Consider the following 20,417-nt stretch of genomic DNA (forward strand, 5'->3'; position numbering starts at 1 on the left):
AACATCTACTAACTCAATTCTCAAAGTAACCCTAGGAGCCCAATTTTTAAATTATCCCTGTCTTACAAATGAAGCAACTGAGGCACAGAGGGGTTAAATAACTCTCCCAAGAACACAGAGAAGGTAGTTGACAGGGAAATAGGCTTGATAACCTACGCTCTTAGCCACTGTACAACACTGTCTCATGCTGAATGAGTTTTCAGGATAAAAACTGATTATTGATTGATAGATTGGCTGAGCAGAGAAAGATGAAAGAAATTGGTGGAAACAACCACAGAGAAGGAACAAAAGTGTGGATCAATAGACCGAGTGAAAGGGTGGACCTGTGAAGAGCAAAGAACAAGCCCAAAGGAAAATACAGAGGTGCCGGGTAACAGCAATGCTGTTTGAGCTCCTGGATCCAGCTGCGCCTGAAGCTGATAAAATCTATTTTCAGACCTTTGGCTAAGCCAACAAATTTCCTCTCTTGCTGAAACCAGGATGGGCTGGGTGTCCACTCACTTGCATCTGAAAGATGATTCACTAATATGCTCATCTATTTTGAAGTCTGGTAGCAGAGAAGAGAGGTGGCGTAGGCTAGCAATTCATGGTGTTACCAGCCTCTGGCTACCTCCTTCTATTAGTTTCCCAGGGCTGCCATAGCAAGTGACCCCAACTGTGTGGCTTAAATCAGCAGACATTTATTCTCTTATAGTTGTGGAGGCCAGAAGTCTGAAATCAAGGTGTCAGGTCAGCAGAGCCATGCTCCCTCTGAAGGCTGTAGGTGAGAATAAGTCCTTGCCTCTTCCTGACTTCCAATGTTGCCATGAATCCTTGGTGTTCCTTGGCTTGCAGATGCATTGCCACCTTCCTTGTGTGTCTGTCTGGGTTTTCCTTCTTCTTTTATTATTATTATTATTATTATTATTATTATTATTATTATTATACTTTAAGTTCTAGGGTACATGTGCATAACGTGCAGGTTTGTTACATATGTATACTTGTGCCATGTTGGTGTGCTGCACCCATCAACTCGTCAGCACCCATCAACTCGTCAATTACATCAGGTATAACTCCCAATGTAATCCCTCCCCCCCACCCTCCGTGATAGGCCCCGGTGTGTGATGTTCCCCTTCCCGAGTCCAAGTGATCTCATTGTTCAGTTCCCGCCTATGAGTGAGAACATGCGGTGTTTGGTTTTCTGTTCTTGCAATAGTTTGCTGAGAATAATGGTTTCCAGCTGCATCCATGTCCCTACAAAGGACGCAAACTCATCCTTTTTTATGGCTGCATAGTATTCCATGGTGTATATGTGCCACATTTTCTTAATCCAGTCTGTCACAGATGGACATTTGGGTTGATTCCAAGTCTTTGCTATTGTGAATAGTGCTGCAATAAACATACGTGTGCATGTGTTTTTATAGCAGCATGATTTATGATCCTTTGGGTATATACCCAGTAGTGGGATGGCTGGGTCATATGGTACATCTAGTTGTAGATCCTTGAGGAATCGCCATACTGTTTTCCGTAATGGTTGAACTAGTTTACATTCCCACCAACAGTGTAAAAGTGTTCCTATTTCTCCACATCCTCTCCAACACCTGTTGTTTCCTGACTTTTTAATGATTGCCATTCTAACTGGTGTGAGATGGTATCTCATTGTGGTTTTGATTTGCATTTCTCTGATGGCCAGTGATGATGAGCATTTTTTCATGTGTCTGTTGGCTGTATGAAAGTCTTCTTTTGAGAAATGTCTGTTCATATCCTTTGCCCACTTTTTGATGGGGTTGTTTGTTTTTTTCTTGTAAATTTGTTTGAGTTCTTTGTAGGTTCTGGATAAGGACCCACTTGAGCAGGCAGTCTATCCCTTCTCAGATCTCAACCTCCGTGTTGGGAGATCCACTGCTCTCTTCAAAGCTGTCAGATAGAGTCGTTTGCGTCTGCAGAGGTTTCTGCTGCTTTGTTGTTGTTGTTGTTGTTGTTGTTGTTGTTGAGCTGTGTCCTGTCCCCAGAGGTGGAGTCTACAGAGACAGGTAGGCTTCCTTGAGCTGCTGTGAGCTCCACCCAGTTCGAGCTTCCCAGCTGCTTTGTTTACCTACTTAAGCCTCAGCAATGGCGGGCGCCCCTCCCCCAGCCTCGCTGCTGCCTTGTGGTTAGATTGCAGACTGCTGTGCTAGCAATGAGGGAGGCTCCGTGGGCGTGGGACCCTCCCGGCCAGGTGTGGGATATAATCTCCTGGTGTGCCCGTTGGCTTAAAGCGCAGTATTGGGGTGGGAGTTACCTGATTTTCCAGGTGTTGTGTGTCTCAGTTCTCCTGGCTAGGAAAAGGGATTCCCTTCCCCCTTGCACTTCCCAGGTGAGGCGATGCCTCGCCCTGCTTCAGCTCTCACTGCTTGGGCTGCAGCAGCTGACCAGCACTGATTGTCGGGCACTCCCTAGTGAGATGACCCCAGTACCTCAGTTGAAAATGCAGAAATCACCGGTCTTCTGTGTCGCTGGCGCTGGGAGTTGGAGACTGGAGCTGTTCCTATTCGGCCATCTTCTAGTCTCCTGTTTTTAAAGGAGCACTGGGTTTTCCTTCTTATGAAGACACAAGTTTTATTGAATTAGGGCCCACCCTAGTTGAAAACAACCTCGTCTTTATTTGATTGCAACTGCGAAGAACCTATTTCCAGGTCACATTCACAGGTACTGGAGTTATGGCTTCAATGTGTCTTTTTGGGAGGCTCTCATGTCTATTGTACACGGCTGTGCGTGGCAAAGAATCATTTTGCTGTTTTCCCCTTATTCCCTCTACCTTCCTCCGGCGTTCAGGCAGCTTTCTATCTCTCAGCTCTCAAAGGAAGGAATGATAAAGGCCAGATTTTTGATGTTTGAGTTCGGAAGCAGGCTCTTGAAATTCACTCTACAGATTACAGTCTAAAAACTAAAGGATATAGATGGACAAGTGCTGGAGTTTGTTGAGAGACAAAAGGATTTGTGGGTTTCAGCAAGAAAGCTCAGAGGCCTGAACACAGGAAAGCATAAAATAAGCCAGAAAGCTGGGGGCACAGAGAGTAAGATGCAAATGCAGTGATATGGTTTGGCTCTGTCCTCACCCAAGTCTCATCTTGAATTGTAGCTCCCATAATTCCCATTGACTTCGGCAATGACTGTCAGCCAAGAATTCTCAAAGACCACGAGGGGTGACCTCACTGAGGCAGAGGTAACTGCAAGAGCTGTAGGCAGCCCTTGTGCCAGGCACCCTGTCCTAAACTGAATGTAAGTTTTCCTTTCCCCTGCTTTCCCCAGAACGTAGATTGTTGAAAAGACAAGGAGAAGGGAAAGGACAGGAGGGAGTGCTACATTTGGAAAAACCTGGACAAGCAGTACTCTGTAGTGATTGCTAGAAAGGATTGCTTCCATGTGGGTGTACTGCATTTTACACTTTCATATACCACTAGAGACCAGCGGAATTGTTTCCTTTACTTACTGAAGTTTTACTCAATGTAATTTGGCTATGGCCAGGCATGGTGGCTTGCGCCTGTAATCCCAGCACTTTGGGAGGTCAAGGTGGGCGAATCACTTGAGGTCAGGAGTTCGAGACTAGCTTGGCCAACATGAAGAAACCCCATCTCTACTAAAAATACAAAATTAGCTAGGTGTAGTGGTGTACTCCTATAGTCCCAGCTGCCTGGGAGGCTGAGGCAGGAGATTCACTTGAATCCGGGAGGCAGAGGTTTCAGTGAACCAAGATGGTACCACTGCAGTCTAGCCTGGGTGACAGAAATAGACTCTGTCTCAAATAATGATAATAATGATGATGATGATAATAATAATAATAATTTGGCTCTTGCAAAAGAGATAACATTTGAGAAACTCAAACTTGCTTTTATTACTTTTTTTTTTTTTTTTTTTGAGACGGAGTCTCGCTCTGTCACCCAGGCTGGAGTGCTGTGGCCGGATCTCAGCTCACTGCAAGCTCCGCCTCCCGGGTTCAGGCCATTCTCCTGTCTCAGCCTCCCGAGTAGCTGGGACTACAGGCTGCCGCCACGTCGCCCGGCTAGTTTTTTATTACTTTTATTAAGCCTAATACATAAATAAATGAGAGCATGTACCAACAGCAACAATGACTAAAACTTTCAACATGTTTCTTTTAGACTGATAACAGAACAGTTTCATTTGAAGCTTGAACTGTAAATGCTGTCATTTATACATATTGGTAGAAATACTTTAGAAGGTGGCTTTAATTAGCTGCTCCTCTTCTCTTCCCCTCATTCTTAAATAGATGTCAATATAATTAACTTTATTAATGAAACTGGCTGACATGAGCTGAAGACATGGTATCAGATCGGCAAAGAACTGCACAATTAAGCATTTGAACATGAATAAACACACACATATATGCTGTTGGGCTAGGAATTGATGTCAGGATACTTAGGCAGTCGCCCAGTCAAAAGTGCTGTGGGAGTGTGCCTTATGCTGATATGTACAAATATCAGAATGACCCTTTTCGGCCCAAATGTTGAGACAGTGCTTGGGATGACTGAGTGGGATGTTTGTTGAGACATTCTCCATGGGCAGGTGTTACTAAGCATGCATGGTCTTATGTAAGTAGATTAAAAGAATGACTAATGATCATCATTAATGTTTATTGGAGAACTTGTTATGTGCCAGGGACTATTCTAAGCCCTTTAGATGTCTTAACTCATTTGATGACTCAAAATATCCCTAAATCGAGTGAGTTACTGTTATTTCTCATGCCTTAAAGATAAGAACATTGAGCCATGGTTAGTACCTCGTCCACAGTTAGAAGCTTATCTGTGGTACAGCACAGTTCTGAACTCAACCTCTGGCTCCAGATTCCACACTTTATTTTATTTTATTTTATTTTATTTTATTTTATTTTATTTTATTTTATTATTTTAGAGACAGAGTCTCGCTCTGTTGCCCAGGCTGGAGTGCAGTGGCATGACCTCAGCTCACTGCAAGCTCCACCTCCCGGATTCACACCATTCTCCTGCCTCAGCCTCCCAAGTAGCTGTGACTACAGGCACCCGCCACCACGCCTGGCTAATTTTTTTGTATTTTTTTAGTAGAGATGAGGTTTCACCGTGTTAGCCAGGATGATCTCGATCTCCTGACCTTGTGATCTGCCCGCCTCGGCCTCCCAAAATGCTCGGATTATAGGCATGAGCCACCGCGCCTGGCCCTCCCACACTCTTAAGTACTGCATTTTAAGTTTCCTTCAGGGTTGGTGCATATGGGGAAGTCAGTGAAAAAGTCTTCGAGATGGTTAAAGAAAAGCAAATAAGCCCTCTTGGGGCTGTTCCGTGAAGTCTCAGGATTAACTGATGAAAAAATCCTGGTGTGGTGTGTGTTCAGGGTCTCAGAGTGGCTTCTATCCGTATGACAGGAAGGCTCCAATGAAGCTCATTCTCCTATATTTATTATTTTTAGTCCAAAGACAAGCTCCTATTAACTTTGTGTGCAATGCCATTTATTTTTGGCCGTCTTTTGAAATATTGTGCTCAGCTCAAGTCAACAAGTTCTTGCCCCAGGTGTTAGAAACATTGGCCACATCCTAGCAGGAAGCTGGGAGCGTGAATCAGCCACAAAGAAGGGCATCACAAAGGAACCTTAAAAGGAGACCAAACTCAAATTTCTGGAAATGTGTTAAAGGTTCCACATGTATTCTGAGATCTATAAATATCTCCTATCTCTGAAAGCCCTTACTGCTAGTCCAAATGTAAATCCTCATTAGGTTATAAACCCTGAAAGGATTTTGTCATCAAAGATAGTGCTAAAATTAGATGCTTCCTGGCTGAGCCCAGCCTGCTTACTTGAAGAAGCCAAATTATTTCCCCCTCTGTGAATTCAAAGCCCTGATAAATTCACCTCTCCCTCCAGGCTGTCAATCCAATTGCAAAAGTCCTTTGTTGAGTACCTGGGTATCAGTGTCCTCTCAGGTTATCCTTTGCAGGAGGGCTCACAAGGGAAGATTTGAACCCAGAGCAAGCCTGTTCTGACTGCTGTGGGATGCAGAGGCAGTGGCTACCATGCTGCTTCCTACTTCCTTCCCCTTAGCTCCTGGGCAGCTGCAGGGCAGACTCAGACTAGCTCATGTCTCCTTGAAAGCATAGCAGAGACTTTTGCATTTCAAGTATAAGATTTGATCTTATACTTTCTCCTTTACTTTTGGCCAAGATTTACTTGCACTATGCATTGAGAAGCTCAGATAGTATTCAGTAAGCATTGCCCTAGATAAATCTCTCTCTTTTTTTTTTTTTTTGAGACAGAGTTTCACTCTTGTTGCCCAGGCTGGAGTGCAATGGTGCAATCTTGGCTCACTGCAACCTCCACCTCCCGGGTTCAAGCAAGTCTTCTGTCTCAGCTTTCCAAGTAGCTGGGACTACAAGTGCCCGCCACCACGCCTGGCCAATTTTTGTATTTTTAGTAGACATGGGGTTTTGCCATGTTGGCCAGGCTGGTCTCAAACTCCTGACCTCAAGTGGTTAATGTGCCTTGGCCTCCCAAAGTGCTAAGATTACAGGCGTGAGCCACTGCACCTGGTCCCTACAGAAATCTTAACTGGGGAGAATAAGGAAGGAGATATCACATTTACAATGTCATCTACTCTTTTCATTCATTCATTCATTCATTCATCTACTTATTTATTTATTGTCAAATATTTATTGAACATCGAATGTATACTAGGCACTAGGATAGGTACAGGGGTAGAATAAAGGATAAGAACTTGTATTAGGTAGAGTTCCCCAGAAATAGAACTCGAGATGTGAATTTACATGCAGTGATTTATTAAAGTGTTATCAAGATAAATCAGGAAAAGGGTAGAGGAAGAAAGTCTGGAAAAATTCAGACTTTGTTCCACCTTGATGCCAGGGAGCTGGGTTTTCATGCACCTGCAGTTGTCAGTCAGTCTGAGTGGTATGGTAATGCCATCTATTGCAATACAGATTCAGGAAGAGGGGATCCAGGAGTTGTGGGGTCATATGTAGTTATGAGTGTTGATTAGGTTCAGTTTGAGCTTTACATGGATGGGCAAGTGGAGATGTCTGGAGGCTATTGAATGTGGACTGGAAGCTCAGAGAAGTCAGGTTGAAGATTTAAATTTAGGAGTCATCAGAATATAGACAGTAACTAAAGCTGTGATTGAAGACAAAATGCTAACATTGCCCAGGGTGAGTAATGCACAGGACTGAGGTTGCAACTCTGGGAACATACACCTTTGAAGGTACTTTGGAGAAAGAGGACCTTGCTAATGGCTCACGCCTGTAATCCCAGCACTTTGGGAGGCTGAAGTGGGTGGATCACGAGGTCAAGAGATCAGGACCATCCTGGCTAGCATGGTGAAACCCCGTCTCTACTAAAAATACAAAAATTAGCTGGGTGTGTGGGTGCGTACCTGTAGTCCCAGCTACTTGGGAGGCTGAGGCAGGAGAATTGCTTGAACCAGGGAGGTGGAGGTTGCAGTGAGCCAAGATTGCGCCATTACACTCCAGCCTGGGTGACAAGAGCGAGACTCCATCAAAAAAAAAAAAAAAAAAAAAAAAGATCTGAGGTGATGCTCTGTTCCACCTCAAGACCCTTCAGAGAGTCCCCGTCAGCAACATGGCTCTCACTGAATATGGCCGCTTGATCTTGGACTTCTCAGACTCTATAACTCTGAGAAATAAATTCCTTTTCTTCATAAACCATTTCAAGTATTCTGTTATGATCAACAGAAAATGGACTAAGACCGAAGGGGAGACATAGGACAGTGTCTCCAGTGAGTGCAGGGAAAGTGGGGGGCTTTTGTACTGATGGGGGAGACTTGAATGTCTTCACACATGGGTATGAGATGAGATCCAGGTATAGAAAGGAGGGTGAGAGTTTTGTAAAGTTGGGAGCAGCTGTGATCCAGAGTATGGATGGAGGGAGGGGTTATGGATGGAAGGAGGAGTTATGGATGGGAAGAGGCAGGGTCAGGAAGGAGGTGGCTGTGAGGAGTTTGGTGGTGGGGGCAGAACAGGGAAGATACACTATGGCCTTTGATGTCAGGGGTGTCTGTCTGCTGAGAGTGAGGGAAGGAGATGGGCTGGGCGCTTGGAAAGGTCCCTAAGTGTTTGCCTGGGTTGGCATCCAATGTGCTGGCTCCCCAGAGGCCTGCAATGGTCACTTGGTTCACCTTTCCAAGGATGAGAAATGTGAGGGGCCTACTGTCGGGTGTACTATGGCAGGAGCAGGGTCTGGAAGAGGGAGGGACTGGGGACATGCCCCCTACGGAGAGACCCTCAGACTTTTTACCAATGACGACAACAACAGAAAGCAGTTTTCTGCTGACTCTCACACAGGAGCCACCAGCATGAATTTAGAAATCTACTCGAGAGGATGTTCAGGTAGAGCTTTGTCTAAGGAGAGGTTTTTATTTAGAAGGACCTGAGGGAAGGTCTATCTTTTCAACAGCAGCACGTGAGATTTTGTGCAACATACATGAAGCCTCCAGCATCTGAAACCTACACATGATCAGGTTGGTCTTTTAAACTTCCTTTTCCCTCTAGGATAAAATGCACACACAAAAATAATTAGGTGAGTTTAGGAGTTTATTAAAAGCATAAAAGTCTGCCTTATACACTGAGCTCATAGACATGGAGAAACTCCCTTTCTACATTCCACAACACATCTCTCCACACTGACTTTCATGTCACATTCTTCGTAAACATTCACCTTTTCACCAGTTTGGGCTGATACCTGTGCAGGGTGCTAGGAGCACAAAAAATAAATGAAAGGCAGCCTCAACTTACCCCCCACCACACACTTTTAAGGAGCTCAAATATTTGCCCAGTGAGGTTGGTACTGAGAAAGGTCATCTCCTTGTTGGGCAAACAGGGCCTTAGAGTCCTCCTGGTCCACTCAGGTCTGTTTACTGATGTCCAACCAGATGGCCTTTTGTGAGACCTCCTGACTTGTTGCTGAGAAGCTGGTGCTTGGAATAAGCCTCTCAGTGCAGTGTTCTTCCTATTAGGCTATGTTCCTTGCTCATCCCAAATTTTCCTGTGATCCTAGGTCATTGAATAAGCCCAATTTTCACATGCTGCAGAATGGACATGTGAGGCAGGTAAGCAAACAGCTAAGAATGGACCTTGACCAAGATGGACACTAGAAGCTTTTCCAGTTACTTCCATAGCAGCAAGAATGTCCCCTTGCCAGGTGCTCTGTAACTCCATTTGGAAGCATCTTCATTATTCTTGGCTCCATGCAAAGAACTCCCAGTCCTCTTCCTGGAAATGTCAGCACCTTGGTGTTGAGGGTTAACTTTTGCTACAGAAGTGGACAGAATGCTGTCTGCTCACTCGAAGATGATGAGAGGCCTTTCAAAGAGAATCAACTGGAGAAGAGAAGTAGAAGTTTCAATGAGACAGGAATGTTCTCTCATCACATGCCTTAACAGAGGAATAGAAACAGGATTGGGCTGATACTAGATTGAGGTAAAATCAGTTCTAGTGGCTGTATCTTTCTCTGGCTGTTGCTTCACTTGGCATGTGCAGAGTGTATCTCTTAGAACTGTCATTAGTCACCTTCCTGGGCTGTGACAGAACCACCTCTCACCCTGGATGGGGAAGCAGATGTTGAGGGGTTGTTGACGTGCTGCAAGAATGTAGTGGATTTGTGTTTTACCAAGTGTTAGCAGTAGTTGCATGGACGACTGTGCTTCCACTCAGGGTGAGAGGCCTGGTTTTCCGTACCTGGGGGTTGAACCAGGATACCACACCATCAGTTTGCCATCTAGGAAGCTGCACCTTTATAAGACACTTATACTTTCAGCTCTAGAAACAGGAAGCATCTTTTTAATAGACTGCTAAAACATTGCTTCACAGAGTAGCAAGGGGACAGTCCCCTCTATTTAGTGAGGTGGTCACCCTTAGGGGAATCTCAGAGAATGAAACATTGAGGCAAACATTGAATTAATTGCTTGAGAATAAAACCCTTGCAGGCACACACAGCATGACTGGGAATGTCACCTCTCCTTTGGCTGTGATGCCCTCTGATGTCCAGTGGACATGGTGACCCACCTAGGTTGCAGTCTGGTCCAGCACTGCTGTCCTCAAGGACCCTTGGAGCACCCCTTGCCCCTGGTGCCACCACACACATGAATGTACATGGCAGGTATTTTCTTCTCCATGGAAAGATGATCTCTTAGAGGCAGAGTCCAGCACTCTGGGAGATCCAGTGCTGAAGATGATAAACATTATCTTTTCTTCTTAGAGGGGGGTTGAAGTTTCTGGGACACAAAAGGCTTTCTGGCTTTGTCAAGCTGGTCTTGAGAGATGAAACAGGCACCCCCTGCCATGTGCTGAAAGTCACTTTTACCAAGTTTTCCATTTTTCTTTCTTTTTGATGGTGAGAGATTGAGAAGAGAGAGAAAGAAAAAAAAATACCATTCCCACCAAATCGCAAAAAGTTTGTGAGTCTAAGCTGTGACTTGTCCCTCTGGGGAGTGGGGGAGGGAGCTGCTGCTGCCCATGTCTGGTTTGTGCTTGTTGAGGATGGTAGAAAGCCTCGGACTTTTACCTTTCTTGCGAGTTACCAAGTTGGCTTGTCTCGGTTTCATAGATGCTGGCAGAAGGCACGAGACTCCTGGGTCAGAGATTGAGGATATCATTACTCAAAGTATAGCAGTAAGTGTGAGAGCCATATTCTTACCAGCTCCCCATCCCTGCAGGGCCCCTGGTGTGATTCAGAGCAGTTCAGGTGGATGCTGTGCACGCAGTGGGTTTGTGTCATAGCTGAGGAGCTCTAAGCTTAGGAAACCCCAAACTTTTTTTTTTTTTTCCCAGACAACAAATACTTGTAAGATGCCTATTGTGTGCCAGGGACTTTTCTGGGAACTGTGGAGACAGTAAACAAAACAAAGAATTCTATTCTTGTGAAGCTGACATTCTTGAGAGGAAAGATAGGTAACAAAGAATAACCATTACGAATAAATAAATTCCAGAGCAAGTTAGATGATAAGGGTATGGACAAGAGCTAAAGCAGACATGGGGGCAGGAATCCTGGGGGAGCTGTGGCATTGAACAGGGTGCTCATGGAGGCCCTCATTGAAAAGATGAACTTAGACCAAAGATGAAGGAATTGAGGGAGGCTGTCCCAGACCACCCAGATTCTAGACAGGGACCAGTGAGGCTGTGGCTCCTGATTGGCTGTATCTAATGCCTAAGAAACTGTGGAAGGGGGCTGCTGGTACGCCTGCCCAAATTTTGCCTCAGAAGGAGACATCGTTTTTATTATCTAGGTCAGCCAACAAATCTGCCTTCTGCCCAGCAATGACACACTATCTCTATCTTCCAAGGCTATCTGCTATGCAAGCATCCTTGCAAAAACAGTACAGAACAGAAGCCATCAAAGCCTCTGCTCAAGAGACATGCACAAATGCAATGACCCATGGGGGATGGTCTCACAACAAGTACACCCACTCCTATGCTTGATGGCACTCAGGTGACCCAAGTTATCATCAGGCCCATCCAATCTTCAACCCCTGCTTGCCAAGGGGTGAGGAGTTCAGGGAGGATCCTGTCCACAGTTCCATCTGGCCCCTGCTGTAGCTCTGGCTCGTCAGTGCCACATATTCTTCAGGCTACTCAGTGACCCTGCCATCACAAGTCTCCTCCTCAAGCTAACAAACATCCCATAGCAAACAGACACAGGTTTTATGCAGGTCTGAAGATTCCTTCCTGGCTTAAACTTTTGTTAGGGATTACAACAGCTTGGTTTCCAAGATCTGCAGAAAATCTTTCATTCACTGCAGCCACACTCGACTGCCTCTCATGGACCATTTCGGAATAATGGGTGGAGAAGCAACATGGGCCTCGGGTGCTCTGGATATTAAACTGAGGATATTTAGTCTTTCCAGGTGCTCTTCAGAGAGCTGAGATACTCTCTACCACGTTCTTTAGAGATTTAAAAGAGGACTTTTATGGACAAACTGTTAGGTTCGTTTGAACCTTTGGTGAGTAGGTGGCCTCTAACACACTAGTCCTTTAGTTCCCAGTCTTATTCCAGTTCCAGAAGCCGGTGTGTCATTGCTGGAAATTGATTCATATAGTTCCAGAGCTTCTCTAGAAGGCCTCAGCCATGTCCTTAAAAGTTGCATAAAACTTTTGGCATATGAGTGATTCAGGGATCATGACACCAGACCAGAGGGACCTTTACTGAGTGGTGATCTCCTGCTCGTTTAAAGAGCAATGTAAGCAACAGTGTGTTTTCTGTGTCGTAAGGTAGTATCAAGGGTCTCTGCAGCAAGGGCCCAAAGACGATGGGTGGAATAAAAGCTTATCCAGTGTAGCTGGTGACCAGCTTCATGTCATGGCACTGTTCCATCTTTTGCCATCTCAACTGTTCCACCTTCTTCTCTTCACAGGTAGACACAGTGGACGTGGATGCAAGACAGCAGTCATCAGGCAGATGTGAATGGGATGGAAACACCAGGCTCCTGGAGACATTGTGAGTGCTCAGTGCTGCGTGGCTTACTGGCTACATATTAAGAGAAGGCCTTGCTTAGTCCAGGAGGGTGGGGATTTTTCAGGCTGCCAGCCAGATGGATGCTGAGGAGGAAACCCAGTCCACTGACCCAATAGCTATTGTCCACGTACCCTATAGATATTGACCAGAGGATAGAGAATTTGAGTTTCACCATTCCAATATAGAATAATCTGTGTGCAGACTTGGGTTAATAGGATGACTTCCACAAAACAAATCAGACAGGTAGAGGTCCAGAGGAAAATCAATTATTATTACTGTCAATAACAGTCATTTTAGTATACACTACCCTTTAATCTGCAGCCCCTGGAAGACAGTAATCATAGACCCCTGTCTGAACTGGAAGGAGGTGATCTTTTGAGACAATTGTTTGTGTGTTGAACTGATTTTAATGAGTACTTTTTAAGGCAGGAGTCTTGAAAGCAATCCATTCTAGAGGCAAACACAATGTAGAATTTTTTTTTATTTTTGTACAGGTTGAGAGAAAAATGTTAAAAAGGTAAACTTCTATGTTTGGGGGATATAGAAGTTTTAGGTTGATGAAAGATAGACTTTTATTTTTTTTGCCCAGAAAGTAGCATTTCATTTCTTTTGCATAAAAAAAAGAACAGTCTGAGAATATGCAAACAGTACATGTCAACACGGATTAAATTCTGAAACCATGGATGCACACCTCACATTCATGGAGTCATCTCACACTAGCACCAGCAGGTGGTCTTGACATGGTCTTGGACACATTCTGTGTCACTGAATCTAAGCAGGCAGATGGGCCTGCCTGGAAAATAAATAGAAGGAAGAAAGGATGGGAAAGAAGGAGGGAGGGAGGGAAAGAAAGACATTTCTGAATGCGTTCCCAAGATGGTAATAACTGGCACCAGTCTATGTTGGTGGCCTTAATAGAAGCCTGTAGAGAATCTTCGGCCTGGGAGACTGAGCAGTCACGGATGTTTGATCATGTTTTCTGGTTAATGCCAAATCTCTGACAGGAAGATCTGGTTATCTTTCACTTTTATGGAAATGAGCCTGGAATGGAGTGTTGCAGCCAGGGGAGGATTACATCCTCTTTCAAAAGCAAACCGTGTGAGGGTTGTGGGATAGAGAATGCAGTTCCAACTATTTATGAGTAAATTCTCTCTTAGGATGAGCCACATGGGAGATAAACTGAGGGAAAAGAAACTAAAAACTTAGATTTTAGAGGAACATCACTTTCCTCTGGTTACAGAGGATTGAGGCAATGTTTATTAAGATGGTCTATCACAAATTTGGATACCAGGCATAGTGGAGATAGGAAAAGTCATGCAGGGTAGGATGCATGATCTTGCCCAGGCTGAGGCTACATTTCAGACTCCAGAGCAAGGGGTTGGCAAATGTTTCCTGTAATGGGCCAGGTAATAAATATTTTAGGCTTCATAGGCTATACCATCTCTGTTACAACTATTCAGCTCTACCATTGTGCCATGAAAGCAGCCATAGACAATAGCAAATAGTGTATGTGGCCTTGTTTCAATAAAACTTTATTTAAAAAAACAGCAGGAGGCTGGATTTGGCCCATAGGTCACAGTCAGTTGAACCCTGGCCATGGGCAGGCAAGGGGCAGAGCCTTGCGAGGGGCTTTGAATACTTGGGCTGGGCTCTGGTTGCAGTGGAGACCAGCCTGCATTTTGTCCTCTCCAGTTTGAGAGCAGGGGCTACACCTTCTTTGTGCTTCCTGGAGATTCCTGAGGAGTTCAGGGTGTTACTATCGACTCTGGTTTATTGAATTGAGCTCTGGGTTCAGGCCTGGTGTTTCCGAACAGAAGTACCAATGGGAAGAAGGACCAGGCCATTGGTAGAAGACGAGAGAAGCAGACATGGAAATAAAGGCAGACAACCTTTTCTTTTTTATTTCGCTTAGACAAAATGCAAAGAGTGTCTCATTAAATTAAAAAAGAAACTAAAATTGATTCCCCCCCACCCCTTCACTGACGGCACTCATCCTAATTAACAACAAAAGAAGACCAAATTGAGAGCCCGGTTTCTAATGGGAAAGAAAGGTGTGCAAACGTGACTGGAGTTTTCCCCTGCCCGCAAATCGGTGTTCCTTTTAAAATCACAAATAGGCTAATTTCCCCCCCACCCTGTTTTCTTTCTTGCCTCTTGTGTGATAGAACTTCCAGTCAGAAGGTTTAATGAATCCCCCCATGCACTTTTGTAGAAAATCAGTAAAAATGCAATAGCCTGTGAAGATCATAAAACTGGACTTCTTTCCCAAAAAATCAGATGCCCAGGCAGATGGAGCTCACACTCAGACAGAAAAAAAGCAGGAGAGTCTTTGCACTGTCTGTGGTTTCAGTATTTTCTCTCTTTTTTTTTTAATATATTTTGGCAATTTTCTTTAATTATAAATATTGGAATTCCGTAAAAAAAAGGTAGCTTTGATTGAATTGTTTGAATTGTATTTACAACCGCTGTCCAGTCATGCTGTCTGTTATACCAGGGTGTAAGATTTTGCGTAGGGATTGTTTCCTTTCAAATGGCCCCGGGAGTCGAGCAGTGATTCTTGGGAGCTGCTCATTTTAGCTGCCTGTCCCAGCTCCGCCCCCTCCCGCTGAGGTAATGTGGCCACGGCCCCCGGCTGCCACGACTGTCCTTCTCTCGTGGAGGAGGCGGAGGAGGCGGCTTCCATCGGGATGGGCTCCAGGACCGTGGGGCGCTTCAGGGTCCGGCTTTTCTGAGGTTCCAAGCATGCTTGTCCTAAGCTCAGGTCCCTGCTGGTGCCTGGACCACCTCGGTTTAACAAAAAGTCCATTCTAAGGTATGGAGGCAAATGTATGAGGTCACCTAGAAGGAAAGACAGGGTAGTTAGTTGGCGTCATTTGGTAAACACCGGCAGAATACCCTGTGTGCATGCGGGTGGCCATGCGGGTTTTAGAGAGGAGAACGCCGCTGCACACAGGTGCTTTTCTCAAATCCTCCATCAGCGCTCACCACAAAGACAGGTGGAATCGTCCTCCCACCTTTGTTAGGCACGTGAGGAGCTCATTTTCCTACAGTACTTACTTGTATTAACTTACTTGTACAGAAATGGAGGAATGGGGGTAACAGAATCCTTCAAAACACCATCGTTGACAGAAAAACATACATCAAAGGCAACAGCGTCCACTGTATACGAACGGTGATAGACTAAATCCCGCATGTGATTGGAAGTGTGGGGAGAGCACAGGGTTGGAGGAGAGACCAGGGATGTCAAGGGAAGAATGATGGACAGGTGGCTCTCGTCTTGGCAATTCTATGAAACCTTGTGACCTTGGCCAGCCACTTAGTTATGGGTCTTTATGATGGCTTTGGGTGAAAGTGCCACAGCTTATGGCCTCCTTACCAGGCCCTGCCTACCTGCTAACCTCTGTGTGGCTCTTCTGTTTCAGCCATGCTGTGTATAGAGATGACAGCAGCTTAGACCAGAGTTCTAGCATTTCTACTTTCTGCTCAACGTCACTCTGGCTTCTGTGGTGCCATGTAAACATAACCTCAGGTCTCCTTTAAGAGCATCTGCTGGCTGGGCATGGTGGCTCACGCCTGTAATCCCAGAACTTTGGGAGGCTGAGGCAGGAGGATCACCTGAGGTCAGGAGTTCAAGACCAGCCAGGCCAACGTGGCGAAACCCCGTCTCTACTAAAAACACAAAAACTAGCCAGGCATGGTAGTGGGTGCCTGTAGTTCCAGCTACTGGGGAGGCTGAGGCAGGAGAATTGCTTGAACCTGGGATGAGGAGGTTGCAGTGAGCCAAAAGTATGCTACTGCACTCCAGCCTGGGTGACAGAGCAAGACTCAAAAAAACAAAAACAAACAATAAAACAAGCAAACAAACAAAAAACCCAAACCAAAACAAACCAAGAGCATCTGCTGCAGGCAGGGAGGTATCAGTTCTCTGGGATGCTGCAAGCCAATGACAAGCATGACAGGGCTTTCCTCATGGCCGTCCCCGCCTAGTACGGGATCTCCCTAACAGGCATCCTTTGCTCAGGGATGCCCCATCAGCCTGACTGCAGCCTTCTCAGAGGTGCACTGCAGCCTGAGGTGCCTCCAACCAATCTCTCCGTCCCCTTTTCCTCTCACAGGTGTCAGACCTCTGTTATGGTCCCTGGACTCTCCTCGCCACCTCCTGCTTCCTCTTGCTTCGTTCTTCACAAGAATTTCGCCAATAAATTCTTTGCGTGTCTAATCTGTCTTGATAGGCGCTTCTCAGAAAACCTGAACTGACACAGCTTCTTTCACCATCAACTACTGAAAGGTCAACTCTGACCTCTCATTGCCAAATTCTCTGGTTTCCTCTTGGTCCCCTCTTCCTACCTGCATTACTATAGCATTTGATGCTGTTGAAATTTTTATTGTTGGCCTTCTCAGCTGCCAGAGCACTGTGGTCTTCCAGATCTCTGCCTACATCTCTGGCCACCCCTTCTCACTTTCCTTGACTGGATCCTTTTCTCTGTCTTTCCTCTAAATGTTACAGAGTATGCCCAGTGGCCTGCTCTCAGCCCTCTCTCGAAAGGCTTGGCTGCTTTCCTCATCTCTTTATAAATAGCTTTCCCATCTATCTTTTCCATTTTGCTCTTTCTCCTGAGCCCTAGATAAGACTTTCAGGTGCTTTGCTAGGCATTTCCACACGAGTGTCCGTCTGGAATTCTAAATACCACAGTCTACCAATTCACTTAATGAAGGCCAACTCCATCCCCTCTCAATCCCAAATGCTGCTTCTCTCCTGTGTGCTCCATCTTGTGTAACATTATCACCATCCTTCCATCCTTGAAACCTCAGAGGTGACACTGACACCTTTCTCTCCAGGTTAATTCTACTGGCAAAGTATCTCTTGACTCCGTTTTTTTTTTTACAACAAGAGATAGAGTCTTGCTCTGTTGCCCAGACTGGAGTGCAGTGGTGCATTCATGGCTCACTGCAGCCTCAAACTCCTGGGCTCAAGCAACCCTTCCACCTCAGCCTCCAGAATAGCTAGGGCTACAGGTTCACGCTGCTGTGCCTGGATAATTATTATTATTTTAAAAATATTTTGGAGACACAGGGTCTTTCTTGGTTGCCTAGGCTGGTCTCAAACTCTTGGCCTCAAGCAATGCTCCTGCCTCAACTTCTCAAAGCACTGGGATTACAGGCATGAGCCACCTGGCCTTGACTCCTTCTCATTCCCATCTTCAGGGCCCTGTTTCAAGGCTTTAAAGCATCCCATCACCCCCTTGCAGTGCATGAGCACAATTAGGGCCCAGCCACCAAGTCCACTTTGCAACCAACGCTGCCTGGCTTGAGCTGGACTGACGCTGGGTCTGAGTTTCTGCTGTTTTGGTATAGGCAGTGTGCATTCTCCAGCCCAGTGCTTCCCACTTTTATCTTTTTGAGGTATAGGCAGACAAGGGGTATTTGTGCAGCACACTGGGATGAGCCCAAGGAGTTGCTTCTGGCCACCTTGAGGTCTGAAGGACTCACTGTCTTGGCACACCTATAACTCATGTCATACCAGGTGCAAAACTCTGGCTAGAGAATGGGCTGGTGGTGTGTGGTCCTGGAGCGAGGGCCCAGGGAAAAGGATATGCAGGGAGAGAGAGATGAAAATGGTCTGAGCTCAGGAGAAGCTGCGGGATGTAAGAGAGGGAATTAAATTGTGAGATACAAAGGGGGCCCAAGAAAGGCGGCTTCAGAGTCAATGACAAGTGGGAGTGGTGAGAGAGGGGAAGGGGTTAGGGGCGACTCCTTCCCAGGCTCTAAGCTCAGGAAACTCTGTGGACAGTGAAACCACTAACTGTGAAAAGGTGTACAGGGGAAAGATTGTACTTTGATGACAAAAGATGAAGGGTTTAGTTTCAGACCTGCTGAGTTTGATGCAGCTGGGGACATTCAAGACAAGATATCTAGTAGGTATTTTTATCGTAGAAACGTAGCACTAGGATGACTCATCGCTCATTTTCTGAATCTAAAGTAACTGAATATTCTTTTCTTTTGCTTCAAAATATTCCCTGCTTTCCTTATGTTACTGTATGTTAACAATAGTTAATTGAGCCTTCCTCATCCAGCCCCTGTGGTCCTGTAGGCCCTGAAGGTGCAGGCTGAAGGGATCTGAGACCACCTGAGCCAAGCAAGGGCTGTCATTAGCCAGTGGCCCTGCTAGCGGGGCAACGGAAGTGATGTGTGTTTAGATAGTGCTTAAAGCCTGAACCTTAGGAAACACTTCAAGCTTACCCACAGAAAAAGAATAACCAGCATAACAGAAGGAAAGGACTATTCAAGAATATAAGGGAACTGGCCTGTAATGCCAGCACTTTGGGAGGCCAAGGCAATGGATCACCTGAGGTCAGGTGTTCAAGGCCAGCCAGGCCAACATGGTGAAACCCTGTCTCTACTAAAAATAGAAAAATCAGCTGGACGTGGTGATACACGCCTGTAATCCCAGCTACTCAGAAGGCTGAGGCAGGAGAATCGTTTCAACGCGGGCATCGGAGGTTGCTGCACCATTGCACTCTAGCCTGGGCAACAAGGATGAAACTCCATTTCCAAAAAAAAAAGAGAGTATAAGAGAACTAAAAATAAATATGGCCAAGTCAAGCCGTAAAAATGCATTTTATACAATTTAAATGAGGAGTCAAAATGTTATTAACCTTCCTGAAAACCTTTTTCCCCCAACAACAGGAGTAATGACCTTATTTTTGGGAAATCCACCAAATGATTTCTTTGTCCTTCTGTTATTACATTGTTGCACCCCTTGGTATTTATGATTCAAAATTCCATTTAGCTTTTTCAGGATGTCTTTATTCTATTAAGTGATGATGAGTAATTATATGATTTCATTGGGAATGGCAGCATGTAATTCACTAAATGACCCAGCGACACTGGATTGGGCTCGCTGAAATTAAAGGCAATTCTAATTCAACGTTGGCTTCCTACTGTCAACTAGATCCAAGGGAAGCTCAGTAATAAATACCTAGACAATAAATGGGCCATAACATTCTTTTTTTTTTTAGATGGAGTTTTGCTCTTGTTGCCCAGGCTGGGGTGCATTGGTGCGATCTTGGTTCACTGCAACCTCCAACTCCCACCTCCCAGTTCAAGCGATTTGCCCCCCTCAGCCTCCCAAGTAGCTGGAATTACAGGCATGCACCACCACACCTGGCTAATTTTTGTATTTTTAGTAGAGATGGGGTTTCTCCATGTTGGTCAGGCTGGTCTCATATTCCTGACCTCAGGTGATCCGCCCACCTCAGCCTCCTAAAGTGCTGGGATTACAGGTGTGAACCACCATACCTGGCCCATAACATTCTTATAGGAAGAAATTACATAATTTGGCATTCTTGTAAAATGGGTTTTGGTAACTTGATGCATCTGAACTCTGGCTTATAAAAATATAATTGCATGAGGCCTACCCATTATAGACACTAATGTGGAGGGTTCAGGAATATCTTGCCATCTAGAATAGCTTTGTTCCTGAAAGATGAAATAATTTGATTTTTTAAGACTTTATGAAACTTCATGGCATTGAAAATTACTTATGTTCCTTTATGGTAGTTATTCTTCAGTCTTCTCTAACTAGGTGTTAATTATTTGCAAAAAAAAAAAAAATTGATGAAAACATTAACAGAGTTGTCATTAAGAAATAAATTGAGGCGGAACAAGATGGCCGAATAGGAACAGCTCCAGTCTCCAACTCCCAGCACCAGCGACACAGAAGACTGGTGATTTCTGCATTTTCAACTGAGGTACTGGGGTCATCTCACTGGGGAGTGCCAGACAATTGGTGCTGGTCAGCTGCTGCAGCCCGACCAGCGAGAGCTGAAGCAGGGTGAGGCATTGCCTCACCTGGGAAGTGCAAGGGGGAAGGGAATCCCTTTTCCTAGCCAGGAGAACTGAGACACACAACACCTGGAAAATCAGGTAATTCCCACCCC

General features: G+C 45.3%; 1 protein-coding gene across 1 annotated transcript in view; it reads right to left on the reverse strand.

The window, feature by feature from the left end:
* Positions 1-14,817: 14,817 nt before the first annotated feature.
* DSCAM (DS cell adhesion molecule) overlaps positions 14,818-20,417 on the reverse strand; it is a 350,956-nt gene continuing 345,356 nt past the window's right edge. Inside the window, 1 exon segment of the mRNA XM_030915322.1 lies at positions 14,818-15,315. Coding sequence (XP_030771182.1) covers positions 14,963-15,315 — 353 coding nt within the window. The 3' untranslated portion in view covers positions 14,818-14,962.

Source organism: Rhinopithecus roxellana, chromosome 13 (genome assembly GCF_007565055.1).
Source record: "Rhinopithecus roxellana isolate Shanxi Qingling chromosome 13, ASM756505v1, whole genome shotgun sequence".
Lineage (NCBI taxonomy): Eukaryota > Metazoa > Chordata > Mammalia > Primates > Cercopithecidae > Rhinopithecus > Rhinopithecus roxellana.